This window comes from Vombatus ursinus, unplaced genomic scaffold (assembly GCF_900497805.2).
Source record: "Vombatus ursinus unplaced genomic scaffold, bare-nosed wombat genome assembly UNPS02003292.1, whole genome shotgun sequence".
Classification (NCBI taxonomy): domain Eukaryota; kingdom Metazoa; phylum Chordata; class Mammalia; order Diprotodontia; family Vombatidae; genus Vombatus; species Vombatus ursinus.
Window position 1 is genome coordinate 8,033,939 of NW_020943070.1, and position 20,616 is coordinate 8,054,554.

A 20,616-nucleotide genomic window follows, 5' to 3' on the forward strand; every position below is an offset into this window, starting at 1 on the left:
AGCAGTAGTAGTAACTGTAATAGTAGCAGCAATAGTAGTAGTAGAATACCAGCAGCAATAGCAGTAGTAGTAGTAGTAGCAGCAGCAGTAGCAGCATTTATGTAGAATTTTAAATCTGTCTATGTACATAGTCTTATTTGATCCACACAACAACCCTGGAAGGTATACTCCATTATTATCCCTATTTTACAGATGAAGGAACTGAGGCACACAAGTTAAGTGATTTGCCCAGAGTCACATAGCAAATAAGTATCTAAGGCAAAGTTTCAGCTCAGGTCTTCCTGTATCCTAGTCCAGCACTCAGTCTACTCACTATGCCATCTGGTTGCCTAAGTAAATCAATTCTGCCATTATTTCTGGAAAGGGGGTCTTAGTCAATTTCTCTATGGCTCCACCTGCCATATTCGTCACTTCCCAAACCAAAATACCCTTTCACTTGTCACCAATCCTCATATATATGTATATAGTATGTATGTATGTATGTGTATATATATATATATATATATGTTATCTCCTTCATTAGCATGTAAACTCCTTAACATATATAAGCCAGATTTGGAATTAACATGTTAAGGTTAATGTACACTACTTTGGAGTAGAGATTCAGGGTCTACTTCTGTTCCTCCTATATGGAAGTATGCAGGTTGTTTGGTGTTTATCAAGTTCAGAATAACATTTTTTTAATGAAAATAATATGAAGTCATTGAGGGCAAGGACTGACTGGATTTTGTATGATTCATCAAATCAGTTTTGTTGCTCAAGCATTTTTCAGTCCTGTCTAACTCTTCATGACCCCATTTGGGGATTTCTTGGTAGAGATACCGAAGCAGTTTGCCATTTCCCTCTTTAGCTCATTTTACAGAGGAGGAAAATGAGGCAAATAGGGTTAAGTGACTTGCCCAGGGTCACACAGCTAGTAAGTGACTTAAGAACTGATTTAAACTCAGGTTTTCCTAACTCCAGGCCCTAGCTCTATCCACTTAGCTAACCCAGTACATTGATGTATAGTTAATTAATTAATAAATAATTTTTATTCATTCTGGAAATGGATGAGATTGATATGTGCGAACTCAGATGGCTACTCACTCAGAAATGGATTTGCCATGTCAACATCCCCATGGAAATCTCAAATTAGGAAGGCTTTCTTCAGAGAGGAAGATTTTCCTGACCGTATGGGATCTGGTGAGGTTTGTCTAGCAGGCCCCTTCCAAATCTAAATCTTTGATTCCCCAGCAGGTTTCCCTAGGCTTTCAGCAGCTACACATTCAGAAGAAGCAGTGCCCAGGGTACTGTGACTCATAATCTGTATGTCCACACCTGACCCAGTCTTATCATGCCTATGCTGACTTCACAGTCACCTTCCTGCTGAGTATCACCACAGTGATGACCCACTGGCAACTCAACCTTGGAAAGTCATGGATAGATCACATTTCCCCCCCCAAAAAAAAAACAAAAAACAGAACAAAAAACAAAAAAAAAACCTCAGTCCTTCTTGATGACTGTTCATAGGGTCCCAATGCCAAATTCCTAATTCAAGATATTCCATGACAGCTAGGTGGAAAGTGGAAAGAAAAAGCATTGAACCTAGAGATAGGCAAGCCTTCCTTCAAATCCACCATTAGACATTTCCTAACTGTGTGACTCTGGGAGAGTCATTTAACCTCCATCTGCCTGAGTTTCCTCAAGTGTCAGTTAGGGATAATAATATCACTTCCCTTCCAGGATTGTTGAGAGGATCAAATGAGATAATATTTGTAAAGTGCTTACCATCACATCCTGCACACAGTATATGATTAATAAATGCTTGTTTCTTCCACTATTACGTGGCCCCAATTTTCGTTTTTAGATACTATTTCCTTTCACCCCAGCCACAAGGGATGACTTTGATTTTGAGCCCACTGACCTAGATTTCCATCATGCTTCCCTTCTCTACTACCACTGTGATTTGGGGCATTAGGTCACCTTTTTGGACCCCAGTTCTTTATCCTGTGAGAAGAAAGGGTCAGATGTGTATCATGATACGGTCATAGTAAACATTCAGATAACATCTGTGGTTTCCTCTTACAAAGCAGCAAGAATCCTGGCTGGCTACCACAGGTGGGTGGAGGTGGGGAGGGGAGGGTGCTATCCTTTACTTTTTCTCCTCCTCCTAAGCACCTGTAGATGGCAAGTTGAAGGCTACGGCCAGCTCACTTTCCCTCATCTGGCTGTTAGCGATGAGATATGAATAAGCCAAGATGACAGCTTCATTTTCATAAGTTAACTTGCGCCTGGAGTAACAAAGAACGAGAGACATGCGCTTAATCATAACTTGGGGCTCTGCACAGAAAACAATGATAAAGGCTTTTCTGTTAGTCATGGTGCTTTATTACTGTAACTCTGAAGAAGGCGAGACAGCCAGGAGAGAATACAGATCTAGCAGCTCATTGTGGCAGCCCTTGGCATCTCCTGGAAAGGATTCCTCCAGGCTTCTGCCTCTTAATGATATTGTAGTCAAAGGATCCCTTTACATAATAGGTATTAGTACAAGGAGAGGCAAGATGCTAGAATGGAAAGAACATGGAGTCCTGGGGGCTGGAAATGACCTGAGTGCACATCTTCCCCCTGACCTTGTGTCTGTGTGACCCTTGGAAAGTTGCCTAACCTCTCTGTGCTCCTCTTCCATTGTCTGGAAGGTGAGAATTGTTTTGCTTCAGCTATCTATTCACTTTGCAAGTGCTTTGTGACCCTCAAGGCACTACAGTCAATAAACATTTATTAAGTGCCTACTACGTGCCAGGAAATGTTATTGCATTAGCCTGCTACCTCTAAGAACAGCCATAAAGTCTATATATGCCTATATGTGTACATTTTGATTTCTCCCCTTCCCTACCATCTCTGCCAAAGAATGTAAGCTCATTGAGGGCAGGAAGTGTTTTTGTTTTTTCTTTGTATTCCCAGCACTTAGCATAGTGCCTGGCAAATTGTAAGTGCTTAATTCATGTTTGTTGATTGACTGCTAGATACTTGATGTTCCCCCTGCCCCGTGCACCATAGTATGTGAGCTTGAGGCCAGGTGCTCATGGATCTTCTGACTTCGCATCCCCAGAACTAAGCATAGTTCCTGAGACACTGGAGACACTTAAATGTTTGTTGACATTATCTCCCCTGATAAAATGGAAGCTCCTTGAGGACAGGGCCTGTGTTGTCTTTCTCTTTGTCTTCCCTGGCACATAGCAGGCATTTAATGAGTGCCTACTGATTGGTTCATTCTAAGATATAAAGGAACTTGTATTCTTTTTAGATTCCACAAATATTCTAACCATGACAGAGGTTATTGGGACTACCTCCCTCCTCAATATAGGAAGCCATGCCTCTTATCATTGTAGTTTAAGGGCACACTGGCCACTCACCACAACACACTGTTGACCATTGGTTAGCTCATGGTTTTGGTGGTTCATCAAAACCTCCAGATTTTTTTTTCACATGAACTGTTTTCATGGAATGTCTTTTTCATTCCGTGTTTATTAGAATTGTTTGTTTTTAAACTATTGATGTTACAGTATAAACTGTTCTCATTCTTCCCTCTTCACTCTGCTTTAATTCATACAAGTCTTCCCAGGTCTCTCTGAAATAGTGTCTGAATCCCATCCAATATGCTGTCTCAGGCAATGGACTTGGAATCGGGAGAATCTAGATTCATGTCATACCTCAGATATTTACAAGTTGATTGAGCCTGGGTAAATCACTTAAACTTCTCTATGCCTCAGTTTCCTTATCTGCACAATAAGGAAGATGGTCTCTAAGGTCTCTTCTAGTTCTAAATCTTGATCCTACATTTATATGGGATATGTAAACTGGACCTACCAAGATCATCTCTCTAGAGCTGGTCATAGCTTTCCCAGGAAAGACAGCTTGACCTTTGGTACTTTAAGTCTTTGTCAATCCATTCCATCCAGAAATTCTTGGTCACCCAGGTTGGTTCAGGCTATCACTGGGTTGGGGTGTGTATGTGTGTATGTGTTTGAGTTTGAGAAAGAGAGAGAGACAGTAAGGAAGGGAAGGAAGGAGAGGGTGGGAGGAGAGAAGGGAAAGGGAAAGGGAAAAGGAAGGAGAGGGAGAGAGATGGAGAGTAGAGGGGAGAGAGGGAGAGGGAGCTTATGGAAATGATCAGATAAAATGATACAGTGGATTGAGTATTTTCTTTCTGTGCCTCTAATTTATGCATTTGTGCTGGGATGATGATTTAGCTCCAGGCACAGTAAATTGATCAAATAAATTACACCAACCTCACACACCATCATTTCCCTGAGCTGTTGTTGGGCTGAAGAGATGCTATATCACATGGCCCAGTATTCCAGGATGAAGGTAGGAGGATGGCACTGCTCCATTTGCGTTCATTGGGTCAAGGATTCCAGATTGCTCCCAGTTCCTTTCCTGTGCTTCGTACTCTTCCCTATTCCCAGAATTCTTTTTTTGATCTCATCAATTGCACCATTCTTACAGTCACCTAAGTTTATAGCCTTAGAGTCATCTTCAAGTTTTCACCTAACCCTCATGCCATCCCAATATCTAATTAGTGACATTTTAACTCTCCCTCTACAGCATCTCACACATCTGCCCCCTTCTCTCCATCTGCACAGACGTAAACCCAGTTAAGGTCCCTACCCTTTACTGCACAGACCATTGCAACATCTTCCTAATTGGTCTCCCAGAATTATGGCTGTGCTCTCTCCAATCCATCCACCAACCACATGGCAACTTCATATTCCTGAAGCACAGGGCTATGTCACTCATTTAAGAATTTCTAGTGGCTCCCCATTACCTTTGTGATAAAATGCAAATTCCTGTTTGTCACCAGCCACTCATAATAGGGCTTCACCTTACCTTTCCAGACTATTTCACAGTTTTCCCTCATATACTCAACATTCTAGTCCAGCTTACTGGTGCCCATTCATCACATTCTGTCTCCTATCTCTGCTTTTGTACAGGCTGTCCCCCATGCCTGGAGGACATCCCACCTCACCTCTATCTCTTGGAAGGCTGAGCTTCCTCCAAAGCCTTACCCCACCCCCCCTACTCCCGGGTCACTTCCCATACAAGCTTTGCCCTGATGTCCTCAATAGGTGCTCTCTCCTCCCACCCAGATTACTTTATAATCACATTATATTTATTTGTTTGTGGTACGGTTATTTCTCCCCAATCTAGGTGCCAGCTTCTTTAGGGCTGTTGCTATTTCTTTTTTGCCTTTATATGTCAATCACCTAGAGCAGTGCCTCACATATAGTTAATATTAAATAATTATTGAATGAATAAATGGGCACCGATGGAAACCTCATGGTTCCTGAGGAACTTAGGTTATAGAAGAATAGATATATATTTGAGGCTACGGGGCATAAAAGAAAGGATGCTGACTTGATGTCAGAGAAGCATTTGAATGTATACCCTCCTGAATTGGGGATTAGAAAAGACCTTAGAGGTAAATCATCTATTTTACTTTTTTATGGATGAGGAAACTGAGGCTCTGAGAGTAAAGTGACTTGCCCCTAGATAGTAAGTACCAGAAATGAGATGTGAATCCTGGTCCTCTGGCCAGAAGCAGCTAGTTGGTACCATGGATAGAGAAAGACTTCTTCCTGAGTTCAAATCTGGCCTCAGGCACTTCTTACCTGTGTGACCCCGGGAAAGTCACTTTACCTTGTTTGCCTCCGTTTCTTCATCTGTAAAATGAGCCAAAGAAAGAAATTGCAAACCACTTCAGCCTCTCTGCCAAGAAAACCCCAAATGGAGTCATGAAGAGTTAAACACAACTGGAAATGACTGAACAACACAATAACCTCTGATTCTGGTACAATGGGAAGTATACTGGCCCACAAAAAAGAGGGAGAGGAGAAAAAAATACACACGCGCACAGACACATACACACACAGACACACACGCATGTTTTAATACTGGCTCTGCAATCAGAGCCAATGTGGATTTGAATCTGTCCTCTGACTCACTTTTCTGACCAAACTTCCCTGGTCTTCATTTCCCTCATCTGTAAAATTAAGGAGTTTGACGAGGGCCTTTAATATCCTTTCTAACTCTGAATTTGTGGTCAGATGGTCCCACTCCAACCCCATTGCTTTTTCTATGGCATACAATGACATATCTTGGGTGGTGGATAAGTCTCTTCCTTTCTATAAACCTTAGATTCCTTGTCTCTAAATGCTGATGAGATGCTTCCTCTCCTTGCCTCAGGGAATATTGCAGAACAAAAAAATTGCAAATTGCCCCAGAAATGGGCCCTATAATTGTTATGCATTAAGATCACATGGTTTATGAAAATGAGATACTGTGTGTAGGGCACTTTGTCATTCCAAAGCACTTGATGAGATTGAGTTCATGTTGCTTGCTATTGTTGTGTGGCCTGTACCTGTAATTTCATCAAAGAAAGAACTATGCAGTGACCCCTTCTCCCCAGCTTAGAGTTATAAAGTGGGGCCTGTGGCTCCAGAAGTGATGTGATGTACTCAGTCTTGGCTCACACAGCCAGCAGGCTTCATTTTTGTTGTTGTTGAGTCATTTCAGTCATGTCTGACTCTTTGGGTGACCTCATTTGGGGTTTTCTTGATAAAGATACTGGAGTGGTTTGCCATTTCCTTCTCATTTTAAAGATGAAGAAACAGGCAAACAGAGTTAAGTCATTTGCCCCTGGTCACATAGGTAGTAAGTGTCTGGGGTCAGGTTTGAACTCAGGTCCTGTCTCCAGGTCAGGCACTCTATCCACTGCACCACCTGATGCTGAGACCAGGTATTCCTCTACTACCTGATGCATTTACTATTGTTGTTATTATTTTCCATGTCTCCCCTCTGCTGATGTTTTTCCATTGCACTTACTTTACAGGTCAACAGGTTTTGGGCTTGGTGGAGAACCAGAGTGATTGGTACTTGGGAAACCTGTGGAAAAATCACCGACCATGGCCTGCCCTTGGGAGGGGCTACAACACAGGTAGGTGATGAAATTCTCAAGATATTCACAGAGCGTAAAGATATGATCTAAAAGCTTATTTTGAATTTCTTTGTATCAAAATCCTATAGGACAGATACTGTTGTTGAGTTTGGAGCTGTCTTGGACATTCAAAACTGTTCCTTCCAACTGTTTTATTTTACCCCTGAAAAAACTGATGCCCAGGTGGGGAAGGGACTTTATAGAGTCATTGATTATACAATTGGAGGCAAAAAGAGTATTATAGACCATCTACCAGGAGTGGGGAACCAGTGGGCTCCAGGCCACATGTGGCCTTCTAGGTCCTCGGGTGCAGCCTTTTGACTGAGTCCAAATTTTACAGAACCAATCCTTTTATTAAGGGGATTTGTTCTGTGAAGCTTGGATTCAGTCAAAGGGCTGTACTTGAGGACCTAGAAGGCCATATGTGGCCATGAGGTCACAGGTTCCCCACCCCTGATAAACCAACCACTTTATTTTAAAGATAAAAGAAACCTGAAACACAGCAGAATAGACTTTATGGGATTATTATATCATAGATTTAGCTTTACAATCATGACTCTATGATTCTTATACATCACTAGTAACTAATATAGCATCTTGTCCATAGTAGGTGCTTAATAAATGCATGTTGGATTAGAACAAAGTAAATGACTGATGATAGACTCCACTTTGGAGTCCTAATCTCAGCCCCCATTCAGTCATTGATCTATCCATCTGTCTAGTAGACATTCTGAATTCACCCAAAAAATGGAAGACATTGTCACAGGGTACGTGTGCTCCTCTTTGGTAGATGAGGTTACGACATGATGTCAGAAAGAGAGCCAGAGGTGGATTCATCTTTGAGGTGAATACATATACTCCATGCCTTAGTCCAGAAGTATGTGAGTTTACTTCAATGAATGGGTTGCACATGGTAGAATAGATAGGGCAAGACACTTGGAGTCAAGAAGACTTGAGTCCATATACCACTTCTAACACATAATAAATGTGTGACCCTGAACAAATGACTTAACCTTCTACCTCTGTCTTCTAATCTGTCAAATGGGTGAGTTTGATTGGATGACCTCTAAGATCCCTTCTAGCTCTAAATCTATGATGCTATAAGCCTGTGTTTTATTTCTAAAATATACTATGATAATTACATCTGTGCTATGCAAATCATATTGAGAATGATATCCATTTAAAGTAATGTCTGTAATTCCTTTTGTAAAGCAAACATATTCTCTTAGTTATTTTTTGCTTTTTTATTTTCATGAAATGAACTGTTTTCATAAAACAGGAGGCACCCACCTTTCGTTAGGGGGAGATGAGAAATCTAGAATGAACCTTGGAAGAAACATTTATTTTCCTTCTTCTGCAGCAAATAGCAACAGAAAATGTCAGATAAAGATATACTGCCTTGCCTCTAGGACAACAGCATCAGGGTCAGAGCTGTCCTACTAAAACAAAACCAAAAAATAAAACAACAATTGGGGCATCAATTCAGTTCACCAGGAGGTGGAAAAGGATGCAGTCTAAGTAGCAATTGATTGTATCTGATGAGACACCCTTCCCTCCCACAGTGGAAGGAAAATGCAAGGCAGATACCAGGTGGGAGACATAGGCACACACCCCTGCATCTAAATTACCTCTTTCCGCACACTTTATGTGCCAACGTGCTCGAGCTACTTCCTTCTCTATCGGTAATAAATGGGCAGAGCAGATGGGAGAGGCTCTTTTTAAAGTGATGTGTCCATTTGAATAACCTAGTGACACCAAGTGGTCATTACAAGGGGATTTATATTGCCTTGGAAGGGACTGGGTTTGATGAAGGGGATTTGTTATTAGAGCAAAAAATGGGGCCAGGCTTCCCAAGATGAGCCAGCCTGGGCTGTAGATTCCCATGGAGAGTATGGAAATTACTCTTCATATTCTGCAAAACCGCCTCAGTTAGTCTCCTCCAAGGTCCAGCCACATGACCTGCTCCTTGGAAAAGGGTGCCAACAGAGGTGATTGTGTTATAATGGAAAGAATGCCAGATGTGGAGTCCAAAGACTCAGGTTCGTGATCTATTTCTACTGTTATACTATTCGCCTCACCTTGGGCAGGTCACTTAACTCCCGTTAAGCCCCAATTTCCTCAAGAAAAATAGGGAAGACAATACTTACAGAATTGATCTCAGAGAGTTGCTACAAGAATGAAATAAAATGTATGTGAAACATTTTGCAGCCATAAAGGGATACATATGTGTTTATCTGTATGTCTAAAGACTTCCCATGTATCTCGGTACTCATGATATTCTTCATTTCTGATGAAAGAGACTCTTTCTCTCTAAATCCAGTACTCTTGCTGCTACCCAGAGCATTGTGTTCTGGTGGAATATGAGATTCAGTGATGAAAGGATGTGCTGTAATTGATAATATTCTACTACATTTGTGTATCAAAGATTGTGTAGCCACTCCCTATTCTGTGGGTATTTAATTGACTTCCAGTTCTTGCCACCATGGAAAGTGCTGATATAAATAATTTGTTATATTCAGGGCCTTTTATTTTATCTTTGATCTCTGTGGAGTATATCCTTGGCAATGGAAATGTCTGGGACAAAGTTTGGTACTTGGAATCACATCATTCCAAATTGCTTTCCAGAATGGATGGACCAATTCAACCATCAACAATTTATTTGTACATCCACCCCAACCCCTCCACAACCCACCCTTTGCCATCTTTGCCAATTTACTGGGTGTGAGGTTAAATGTGGGATTGTTTTGATTTGCATTATCTTATTAGTGGTGATTTGAAACAATCTTTTCTATGTCTTCTAATAGTTTGCAATTCTGTTGAGAACTGTATGTTCATATCCTTTGACTACTTATCTATCGGTGAATGGCTTTCATGATGCCTTTGAAAGGGCTATATGAATAACAGTTATTATTATTATTATTATTATTGTCTACCTGTCAGGGTCATTCTGGGAATCAAGTGGAATAATGTATGCCAAATGCTTTGGAAACCATAAAGCATGACATTTATGTGTGCCGCTATTATTTTAGGATCTTGGGCTTTAGCACTAGAAAAAAGACCACGGGCAATGCCTGCATTTTACAGAAGAGGGAACTGAGATCCATAGAGGTTTAGTGATTTGTTTAAGGACATCCAGGTCATAAGCAAGAGAGCTAGAATTTGAACTCTGGTTTTGTCTCTAAATCCAATGTTCTCTCTGCTATCCTGGCCAGATTATTTGGTTGGAATACGAGATTCAGTCATGAAGGAATGTGATGTGTTTGACAAGACTCCCCCAGACACAACCAACAAACTACAAGATTGCCAGCAGAATTCCTTAGATGTCAACAAGGACCTTCAGATTGGGGAACCTATAGACCCCTTCTCAGAATCATATATTTAAAAGCATCAAATAAAGTACACGGGATTACAAATGAAATCAACTATACTAAAATACAGTTCTCATTTTTTCCCTAATAAACAAGTGCATGGGTCCCAGTTTGAGAACTCCCAATGTGGTCAGTCCCTCTTTTAGCAGATGGGGAAGATTGAGGCTCAGGGAGAAGGTGCTTACCAAAGGACACACAGGCTAAGTAGCAGAGCCACTGTCAGCCAACAGGTCCTCCAGCGCTGAATCCCGTCTTATCTACTTTACTACATTGCTTCTCTGTATCTGCCAGAAATCAAAAGCAGCCAGCCCTGGGGTTTTGTATGTCCATGCTCTGTCTTGGAAGATGAGCATAGCAAACCCCTGGTGGAAAATGGCATTTGCAGTCACAGATGACATAGTCTCCTCTTGCCACTGCTACTTGACCCCATAGAGAGGCCCTGCTCACCTCCCATTTGCCAGGCTTTGAGTCTTAGCTTTCCTTATTCTCTCCTCAGGTGAGCCTGGAAGATGGAGAGGAGGGTCATTTCCCCAACCCCATCCCACTCAGGCCATTCACAACTCAATTCCATCTTGGCCTACACCACTGAGCTGAGTCAATAACAGCTACCAATGCAACTGCCAATTAAGGCATTCTTGGGCGGAATTAGCCAGAATGCCCATATCCTGGCAATGAAGGCAAGAGAGGTGGCTAGGTGGTATCGTGGTTAAAGCACTGATTCTGGAGTCAGGAAAACCTGGGTTCAAATGGGACCTCAGACACTTCCTAGCTGTGTGACCCTGGGTAGCCTCAGTTTCCTCATCTGTAAAATGGGGGTAATAATAGCACCTACCTCCCAATGTTGTTGTGAAGATCAAATTAGGTAATATTTGTAAGGCACTTAGCACAGTGCCTGACACATTGTGAGTGCTACATAATTGTCAGCTATTATTAGAATTATTATTATTATGAGAGGTTTATTCTTAGCAGGGGGCAACTAGGTGGCACAATAGATAGAGTTCCAGGCCTGAAGTCAGAAAGACTCATCCTCATGAGTTCAAATCCAGCCTCAGACACTTACTAGGTATGTGAGTGACCCTGAGCAAATCACTTAACCCCATTTGCCTCAGTTCCTTATCTGTATTTTTAAAAACCAAGCTGGAGAAGGAAATGGCAAACTGCTCCAGTATCTTTGCCAAGAAAACCCTAAATGGAATCATGAAGAGTTGGACACAACTGAACAACAACAAACAAAACAAAAACTCTTAGCAGGTGAAAGTTTCCTGGGTAAGCCCGGCCATAGATAAGGAAATTTAGCAGTACATGTTACTCTTTTCTTTTTATTCTGACAGACCCATTAAAATCTACTATCTTTAGTTCATGCGCAGTGGGGATGGAGCAGGGTACAGTGGGCAGAGTCTGAAATTTGGAATCCTGAGATCTGGGTTCGAATTTCAGTTCTATGACCTCAGGCAAGTCACTTAATCTCTTTGACCCGCAGTTTCTTCATCTTTAATATAAGTGGATTGGACTGGAACAGGGCTTTTCAACCTGGGGTCCATGAACTTTAAAAAAAATCAATACAGTACTTTCCCCTATGGTCCAATATATTTTATCCATTTAAAAACATGACTCTGAGGCAGAGTCCTAAGCTTTACCATGTTGCCAAAGGAATCCAGGACACACAAAAGGTTAAGAAGTCCCATACTAGATGATTTTCAGGGTGTCATGAATCCTAGGCCACTCCATCCCTTACTCACTGCCGTTCCAAACCCCAAATTAAGAATGAACTCAGAGATCTTAGAGTTCAGATACTCTTTATTGGACAGGACCTTATTGTCCATCTTTTCATCATTGTTCACACCATACTGATATGTGTCCTATGGGAGAAATGCTAACAAGAACAAATAATGACTTAGTACCTACTATGTGCCAGACCCTGTGATGGACACCAGAGATACAGAAACAAAAATGAATGGCCCTCACCTTCAAAGAATTGACATTTTACTGGGAAGAAACAGGAAGCACACAGTTAATGAAAAATAACATATATTCAAAGTAATTTGGAAGGGTGAAAGCTCTAGCAATGGAGGACAGAATGAGGAAAGGCCTCCTGAAAGAGGTAGCCTTTGCACTGAGCCTGGGAAGAAGATAAAGATTCTATGAAGTAAAAGGGAGGCAAAAGGGTAGGGTCCTAAGCTCTGGCTTGTGCATGTTCTCATGTTCAAAGTTGAATTGCTTTGATTACATTGTTTGGACTATTACTAGTGAGTGTTTGTGGAGAGCCCAGTGTGTGCTGGGTAATGCAAAGAATGAAAACATCTTATAATTGGGAAATACTTTAAAGGTCATCGAATCTAGTCCATCTTCTCTTTCTTCAAGGTTCAGCTCAGGGAATCTCAGTTTCAATACTACTCATTAACCCAGAGGAGACTTTTTTTCCATTTCTCCTTTGCCTCACTCAGCTTCATATAATGATAATGATGATGGTGGTGGTGGTGGTGGTAGTGGTGGTGATGATGATGATGATGATGATGATGATGATGATGATGGCGGTGGTGGTGGTGGTGATGATGATGATGATGATGGTGGTGGTGGTGGTGATGATGATGATAATTATGGTGATGATGGTGGTGATGATGATGGTGATGATAATGATGATGGTGATGATGATGGTGGTGGTGATGATGATGATGGTGGTGATGATGATGATGGTGGTGATGATGATGGTGGTGGCAATGATGATGATGATGAAGAACAACAGCAGCAACAACTAACATTTATATAGTGTTACTATATGGGAGTACTTGGCACTGTGCTAAGTGCTTTACAGTAATTATCTCATTTAATCCTCACAACCCTGGGAGGTAGGTGCTGTTATTGTCCCCATTTTACAGATGAGGAAACTAAGGCAAACAAGGATTAAATGACTTGCCCAGAGTTGCTCATCTAGTAAGTGTCCATTCTGCACATATTCTGTTTCTCACCCCTACCAGTAGACTGTAAGCTCATTGAAGGCAGAGGCTGTTTTAGTTTTGTCTCAATACCACCAGCACATTAGACTACCGCAAAGTGTTTTACCAAACCAAATTTGATGTCATTCACCCTACAGACGTCACTTCTATAGCATCTCTGACAGAGCATTAGGATTCGCATCCATGCCCATTCTAAATTCTAAGCCATTAATTCAGAATTTCTAATGAATACATGATTCTAATTTATAATCCATCCTAAATTCAGAGAACTTTCTAGTGGATCACTGAGCCCCTCCATGAGATCCAAGAATAATATATTTAGACAGAGAAGTAGACTTGGAGACCATCAAGTCTAAACACTACCACTACCACCCCAACCACCACCCCCAGCCATTTCTCACCTGACAGATGAGGCCCAGAGCAGCTAAGGGGCATGCCCAAATTCACATAACAGGTAAGCGTCAGACGAGATTGCAGGTTCTCCCGATTTCTAGTCCAGTACCCTGTGGCAGTATGGCATAGTGAATGGCCTTGGAGTTGGGAAAAATTCAGTTTGATTTCTGCCTCTGAAATCTACTGACTGTGTTCCCTAGTTCAGTAGCTTAACCTTTCAATGCTTTCAGCAACTCTCTAAAACTATTAGCTGCTGAAGAGGTGCCAGCTTGCAATGATGGAGGGAGTTTCCTCCTTGGAGATTTTATCAATGAAATCACAGATCTAATCCCTTCTTGTTGTTGCTGTTGTTATTGTTCAGTCATTTTCAGTGTTGTAGGACTCTTCCTGAGCCCATTTGGAGTTTTCTTGGCAGAGATATTGGAGTGATTTGCCATTTCCTTCTCCAGCTTATTTTACAGAAGAGGAAACCTAGGCAAACATACTTGTCCAGGGTCCCACAGCTAATAAGTGTCTGAGGTCAGATTTGAACTCATAAAGATGAGTCTTCCTGACTCCAGGCCCAGCACTCTATCCACTGTACCACCTAGCTGCCTGATCTAATCCCTAACCTTGTCCTAATCTCCTCCATTCATAAAATACTTTTCATTTTACATATATTATTTTGTTTGACCTTCACTGTAACACTATAAAGTAAGTTATCATCTGCATGGTGCTGATATAGAAACTGAAGCTCAGAAAAGTGATGTCAGTTGCCCAAGGTCCCAGGGCTGGTAAATATCACAGCCATGGCTTGAATCCAGGTATTCCTAATCCAAGTTCAATGTTCTTTTTAATGTGCCATGTTGCTTTTTGGTGGGAATGTTAAGAGTGAAAACCACTGACCTCTATCACAATTAGTGGATTAGACCGGAGGTATCAAACACACTGCCAGCTTGAACCAGGTTAAAATCTAATCGGGAAATGTTTAACAAAATAAATAAAAGTACAATAGAACATAGATAATGTTAATATGTGTTTTTTTTAATGCCAGAATGTGGCAGCAGGGATCCATCTGTAAGGTTTAGAGACCTCTGTTTCTACTTGAATTTGACACCACAGGGTTAGACCATGAGAGGAAGACTGGCATTTTAGGAGTGGGGGAGGAGGAAGACGTGTAACTTGAAGATCATCGGATTTAGTGATGAAAGGGATCTCCGAAGGCATCCAGTCCAACCCCTTTATTTTATTCATGAGGACACTGGGGTCAAGAGATGTGAAGTGATTTCCCTGTGGTCACACAAATAGTAAATGACAGAGGAATGATTTGAACCCAGGTCCTCCAATTCTAAATTCAACCCACTTTTTTACTGAATCAGGATCACTGGATTTCAAACTAGAATGTACCTAAGAGAAAAATCTAATTCTGTCTCCTCATTTTATATGTAAAATTATTGAGACTGAACAAGGAGAAATAATTGCTCAAGGTCAACTGATAGTAATGGAAGTCAAATTCAAACCCATGACAACCTGACTCCAAATTCAGCTCTTTTTTCCAGTGGGCCTCTGAGCCTCTTCAACTTTCAAAGATGTTCATGAAAAACCCTTCATTTTGTAAGCTAGAGAGCTCACCCTCATGGGCCTTTCATCCTAGCCCTCCCCTCTCCCCCCTTTAAATCCCTTTCCTGGCTTTAGAAGGGCCTTTAAAAGAAAAATTATTGCTACTCTTAATTTCTTGTCTTGGAGCCAAGTTATCCAATCCAACATGCTGTTTTAGCTATTGTACCATGACTCGTTCCTCGGCCCATCTAATAAAACCTGGCATGCGACCTTATCAAACATTTTGTAGAAACATCAGCTCCAGAGTGTTCCACCCACCCGATTTCTTCTTGGTATCACTGAAAAAGCCCTAAGAAGGTAGCTTTAAAAAAGAGCCCCCTCTTATCTGCTTTGGACTAGGTGGTGTTTGAGGTTTCTCAGCTGCCCCCTAAGATTTACAGAAGGAATGAGGTATTTGTCCTTCCCTTTTCACTCACTCCTCAGCAGAGATTTCCCAATTCAGATAGTTTCTTAGCCATATCTTTCTTCCTTAAAATAACCTGATAGAAAAAGTATACATTTCACTTTAGATTCCAGAGTCTTACAGATAACACCTCATCATCTCCTGGGAAAACCTCTGACTTTTTCTTGCCCTGAGAGATCCCTGTGCTCACTGGCCTTCCTTAAGTCTACTTCCTCTGTCTCTGATCTTCTAATCCTTTTTCCTAATGCATGGTACTGGCCCCATCCCTCCCCATTCAAATCTCTTAGCAGCCAAATCCAATACTCAGTTCTCATTCTCCATGACCTCTCTGCAGCCTTTGGTGCTGTTGATCACCCCCTCCTCCTTGCTACTCTCTTGTCTCTAAATTTTCAGGACACCCCTCTCCTGGTTTTCCTCCTACCTCTCTGACTGCTTCTCCTCAGTCTCCTTTGCTGGATTCTCTTCCAGATCACCTCTCTAACTATTGGTGTTCTGTCCTAGGCTCTCTTCTCTTCTTCCTCTATGTGGCTTCACTTGGTGAGCTCATCAGTTCCTATGGATCTAATTACTGTCTCTGTAGTAATGATTCTCAAATCTGCCCATCCTGCCCCAACCCCTCCACTGACCTCCATTCTTACCTCTCCAAATGTCTTTCAGCCATCTCAGACTGGATGTCAACATGTCCAAAAGTAGACTCATTATCTTCCCCCCAGACCCCTCCCTTTTCCCTTTTACTAAAAAAGGCATCATCATCCTCTTGGTCCTTCTTACAACTTAGCCATCATCCTGGACTCCTCATTATCTCTCTCCACCCCCCCCCCACATTCACACTGTTGTCAAGGCCTGTTGATTTCATCTGTGCAGCATCTCTTAAATATACCCCCTTCTCTCCTGGAGGGATTGTAGTAAATCCTTCTCTCCTGGATTATTGTAATAGCTGCTGGTGGGTTTGCCTGCCTCAAATCTCTCCCTGCTCCAGTCCATCCTCCACTCAGCCATTAAAGTGATTTTCCTAAAACACAGATCCAATCACATCAAATAATTGAACCCCCTCAATAAACTCTGATGGCTCTTTATCACCTCCAGGATTAATACAAAATTCTTCACTTGGCATTCAAAGCCCGTTTTCATCTTTACCCCTTCTACTTTTCATACCTTGCTCCCTGACAAGAACTCTGATCCAGTGATATTGGTCTCGTGGCTGTTCCACAAACAAGATGCTCCATTTCTCGACTCTGGACATTTTATTTGGCTGCCCCCTGCCTCCCCAAACCTGAAGTGCTCTCCCTTTTCATTTCTACTTCCTGGTTTCCCTGACTTCTTCTAAGTACCAAATATTCTTCCATCTTCTACAAGAAGCCTTCCCCAACCCCTCTTAATTCTAGCTCCTTCGCTCTCTTAATTATTTCCTTTCTTTTTTTTTTTGCTAGGCAATGTGGTTAAGTGACTTGCCCAGGGTCACACAGCTAGTAAGTGTCAAGTGTCTGAGGCCGGATTTGAACTCAGGTCCTCCTGACTCTAGGGCAGGTGCTCTATCCACTGCGCCACCTAGCTGTCCCAATTATTTCCTTTCTATCCTGTGTATAGCTTGCTTGTACATTTTAGTCTGCATGTGGTCTCCCATATTTAATTGTAAGCTCCTTGAAGGCAGGGACTGTCTTTTCTCTCTTTGCATATCCCAAAGTCTTAACTTTGTGACTGGGACATAGTAGGCTCTTAATAAATATTTATCAGTTAATCAAATGTCTTTAGTGACTACCTATTGCCTCTAAGCTAGGATAAAATCCATACTTTTTAGCCTGGCACTCCCACAGTCTTTCTGGGCTTCTTCGTGCCAGGCTTCCTCAGCCCTCTAGCTTTCCCTTTCCATCTTACACTCCAGTTTCTGTCCTGAGATTTTAGACTCCTTTGGGTGACAGCACTTAATATCTAACAGCTGGAGCCAGACCCACCATCATGCTACCTCCTGTCTGCTGCCAGGCATGCCTTGGTTTCTAATTCTAGCCCTGACATCAGGGTCAGGACTGGCCTATGATTTCCTTGGCACCTCCTCTGCAAAGCTGGATATCAAAGAGTTCCCTAAATCATAGAGATGTGAAGATGCTTGCCCAGGGTTACACAACCAAGGTATTTCAGAGGTCAGACTTGAATGCAGATCTTCCTGGCTTCAAGGCTGGCACTACCCAAACTGATGTATCTCAAACATTTAAACAGGGAAGGAAATGAATAAATGTTTGTTGAGTGGGAAAGACAGATACAGAACTTCAGGTAGCTAGGTGGCCCAGTGGATGCAAAGCTGCACCTGCAGTCAGGAGGACCTCAAAGGAAGAAAAGAAGGAAGGGGGAAGGGTTAGAGGAGGAGAAAGAGAAGAGGAATAGAAGAGAGAAGGAGAAGAGGTAGAGGAAAGGAAGAAAAGAAGGAGGGAAGAAAAATCAGGGGGGAGGAGGAGGGCAGTAGAGAAGAAAGGTGAAGATAAAAGGGAGAGGAAGAAGAGGAGGGGAATAGAGGAGGAGAAAGAGAAGGAAGTGAAGATGTACAGGGAGGAGGAGAAGAGAAGAAGCAGGGGAGGGGGAGGAGAAGGAGGAGAGTAGAGGAAAAAGAGGAAGAGGTGGTGAAGGGGAGGAAGAGGAAGGAAAAAGAAGAAGGGCAGGAGGAGGGGTATAGAGGAGGAGGAGGAGATGTGGAGAAGGGGAGAAAGAGGGAGGAGGAGGAAAAGGAGGATGTTTTAAAGTTAACATCAAATAGGAGACTGCCTTAGCTTTTTAGATGTGGACAATGTCCCTTACACAAAGGATAAGGTGCCTCAGGCCTTGGAAGCCATAATCCATTTGGAAATATGTGAAAAAGGAACAGACTCATTTACTGAGAGGAAGCTAAGGGAGCCTGGCCCCAACATGAAAGCATTAGGGACTTGTGGCCTCAGGCACCATAAAATCAAATGTGGCCAACTAGTCATAGAGCATTCAGCCAGGAAACCTGTGAGGGACAATGGCCAGACCATTTATCAGTACCCACTCTACCAACCATTGTTTTGCCCCTCCCCCCTGGGCTAGAGCTGGTATTAGACCAGGAAAAAATGACCAGAAGCTATGACCACCATTCCCTCCGTCACTGTTCTTAGCTTTGAAATGAAAAAGAAAAGGGAGGCGGGAGGGGAGGAATACAAACCAAAGCCAGGTGGAAAACAATGCTAATTAACTAGTCAGCATTTGTCTTGAATAAATGTGCTTTTTGGGGGCCATCTCCCGATCTTCAAGAAGTCTTACTTGTGAAGGAATGTGTGCTTTAGGCAAGAGTATCCTATGATCCTATGAAACCAGGTTGTCAATTGGCTCCAATTAGCAATGGTAAATAGGGGAATGTGAGGGCTGTCCCTCCTTTCTCCTCCCCATTCTGAGCATTAATACAAATGCTGCTGAGAAAGGAGGGTGGATAACCACAAGGTAACCACAAGGTAGCGTAGGGTTAGAACATGAGAGGAAGATGAGCATTTCAGAAATAGGGGAGGAAGAAGATATGTCACTCATAGGATCACAGGATTTAATGATGAAAGAGATCTTAGAGGGCATCTAGTCTGACCCCTTTATTTTATAAGACCAGAGAGTTGAGTGATTTGCCAGTCACCCCTGGGTAAGTTCAGCCACAGATGGACCTCCAAAGGTCCATCTTATACTTATAATAAATATATAAAATGCTGTCCTAGAAATCCACTAGCTCTAGTGAACTCTAAATGGATTTCAGGAACTTCAACTGATAGCGATGACAAGGGACCAGATCCTGGATTTGTGTTTGCCACTGCACCTCATTTTACTGGATCCCATCCCCTTTCCTTACCTATTGTGTGACTTACGTGGTTGTTTATGACTTCTATTCACAGTATTAGAGACCCAGGGATTAAATCCTTTCTTTGATGTGGTATCAAACTCACGTAGAAACGGACACAACTAAGTCATTCCTAAAGTTCTTTTTCAGCAGCATATGGACTTAGAAAACCAAATATTAATATTATCTGTGTTCTATGGTATTTTTATTTATTTTGTTAGATATTTTCCAATTACATTTTAAGATGGTTTGAGCACTAGGAAGTACTGTGAACTGACAGAGGGTGTTTGACATCTCTAGGGAGAGGGAGGGAGGGAGGGGGAGAGAAAGAGAGAGAGAGAGAGGGAGAGAGGGAGAGAGAGAGAAAGAGGGAGAGAGAGAGAAGAACAAGAAGAACAAGAAGAACAAGAACAAGAACAGGAAGGAGGAGGAGGAGGTGGTGGCAGGGAGAAATTAGATAGATAGATAGATAGATAGATAGATAGATAGATAGATAGATAGATAGATAGATAGATAGATAAACAGACAGACAGATATTTGGGAGGAGGAGTTTCTTGATAGTGAGGATCCTCCATTAAAGTACTACTCCAATGTATGTTCTCTCCCCCATTAGCATGTAAGATTATTGATGCCAGAAATTATACTTTTGCACTTCTTTGTATCCCAGCTCTAAGCACAGTGCCTGGCATATTATAAGGGCTTAATAAATGCTTGCTAACTGACTGACTGATTTATCATTTATCATTTATCAACTGAGGTTGGCCTCGGGCTCTCCAAGTCTATGCCAGAAGACCTTGGAGCAGTACGGTGTAGTAGAAAAGGCAACAGCTTTAGAGTCAGAGGACCTAGGTTCAAATCACAGTTCTGTTTCTTACTTGGACTTTGGCAAGTCAGTCCATCTTCCTTTTCCTCAGTTTCCCCATTTATAAAACGAGGGCATTTTATTTGGTGTTCTCTAAAATCTCATCTAGCTCTAAGTCCTATGATACTGTCAAGCTCTGGCAAGCTAGAAAGGCTTTGAGCTCAGGACTAGTGACATATTCCATTTCTGTTGTCCAAGGATCTGCCTAGCTAAATTCATAGAGGATTAACATTAGAAGATT

At 42.0% G+C, this 20,616-nt stretch overlaps 1 protein-coding gene across 1 annotated transcript in view; it reads left to right on the forward strand.

Moving 5' to 3' along the window:
- The window catches only part of LARGE1 (LARGE xylosyl- and glucuronyltransferase 1), a 608,081-nt gene that overhangs the window by 455,550 nt on the left and 131,915 nt on the right, over positions 1-20,616 (forward strand). Inside the window, exon 7 of the mRNA XM_027873579.1 lies at positions 6,869-6,973. Within this exon, the coding sequence (XP_027729380.1) occupies positions 6,869-6,973 (105 nt within the window). The remainder of the gene's footprint in view (positions 1-6,868; positions 6,974-20,616) is intronic.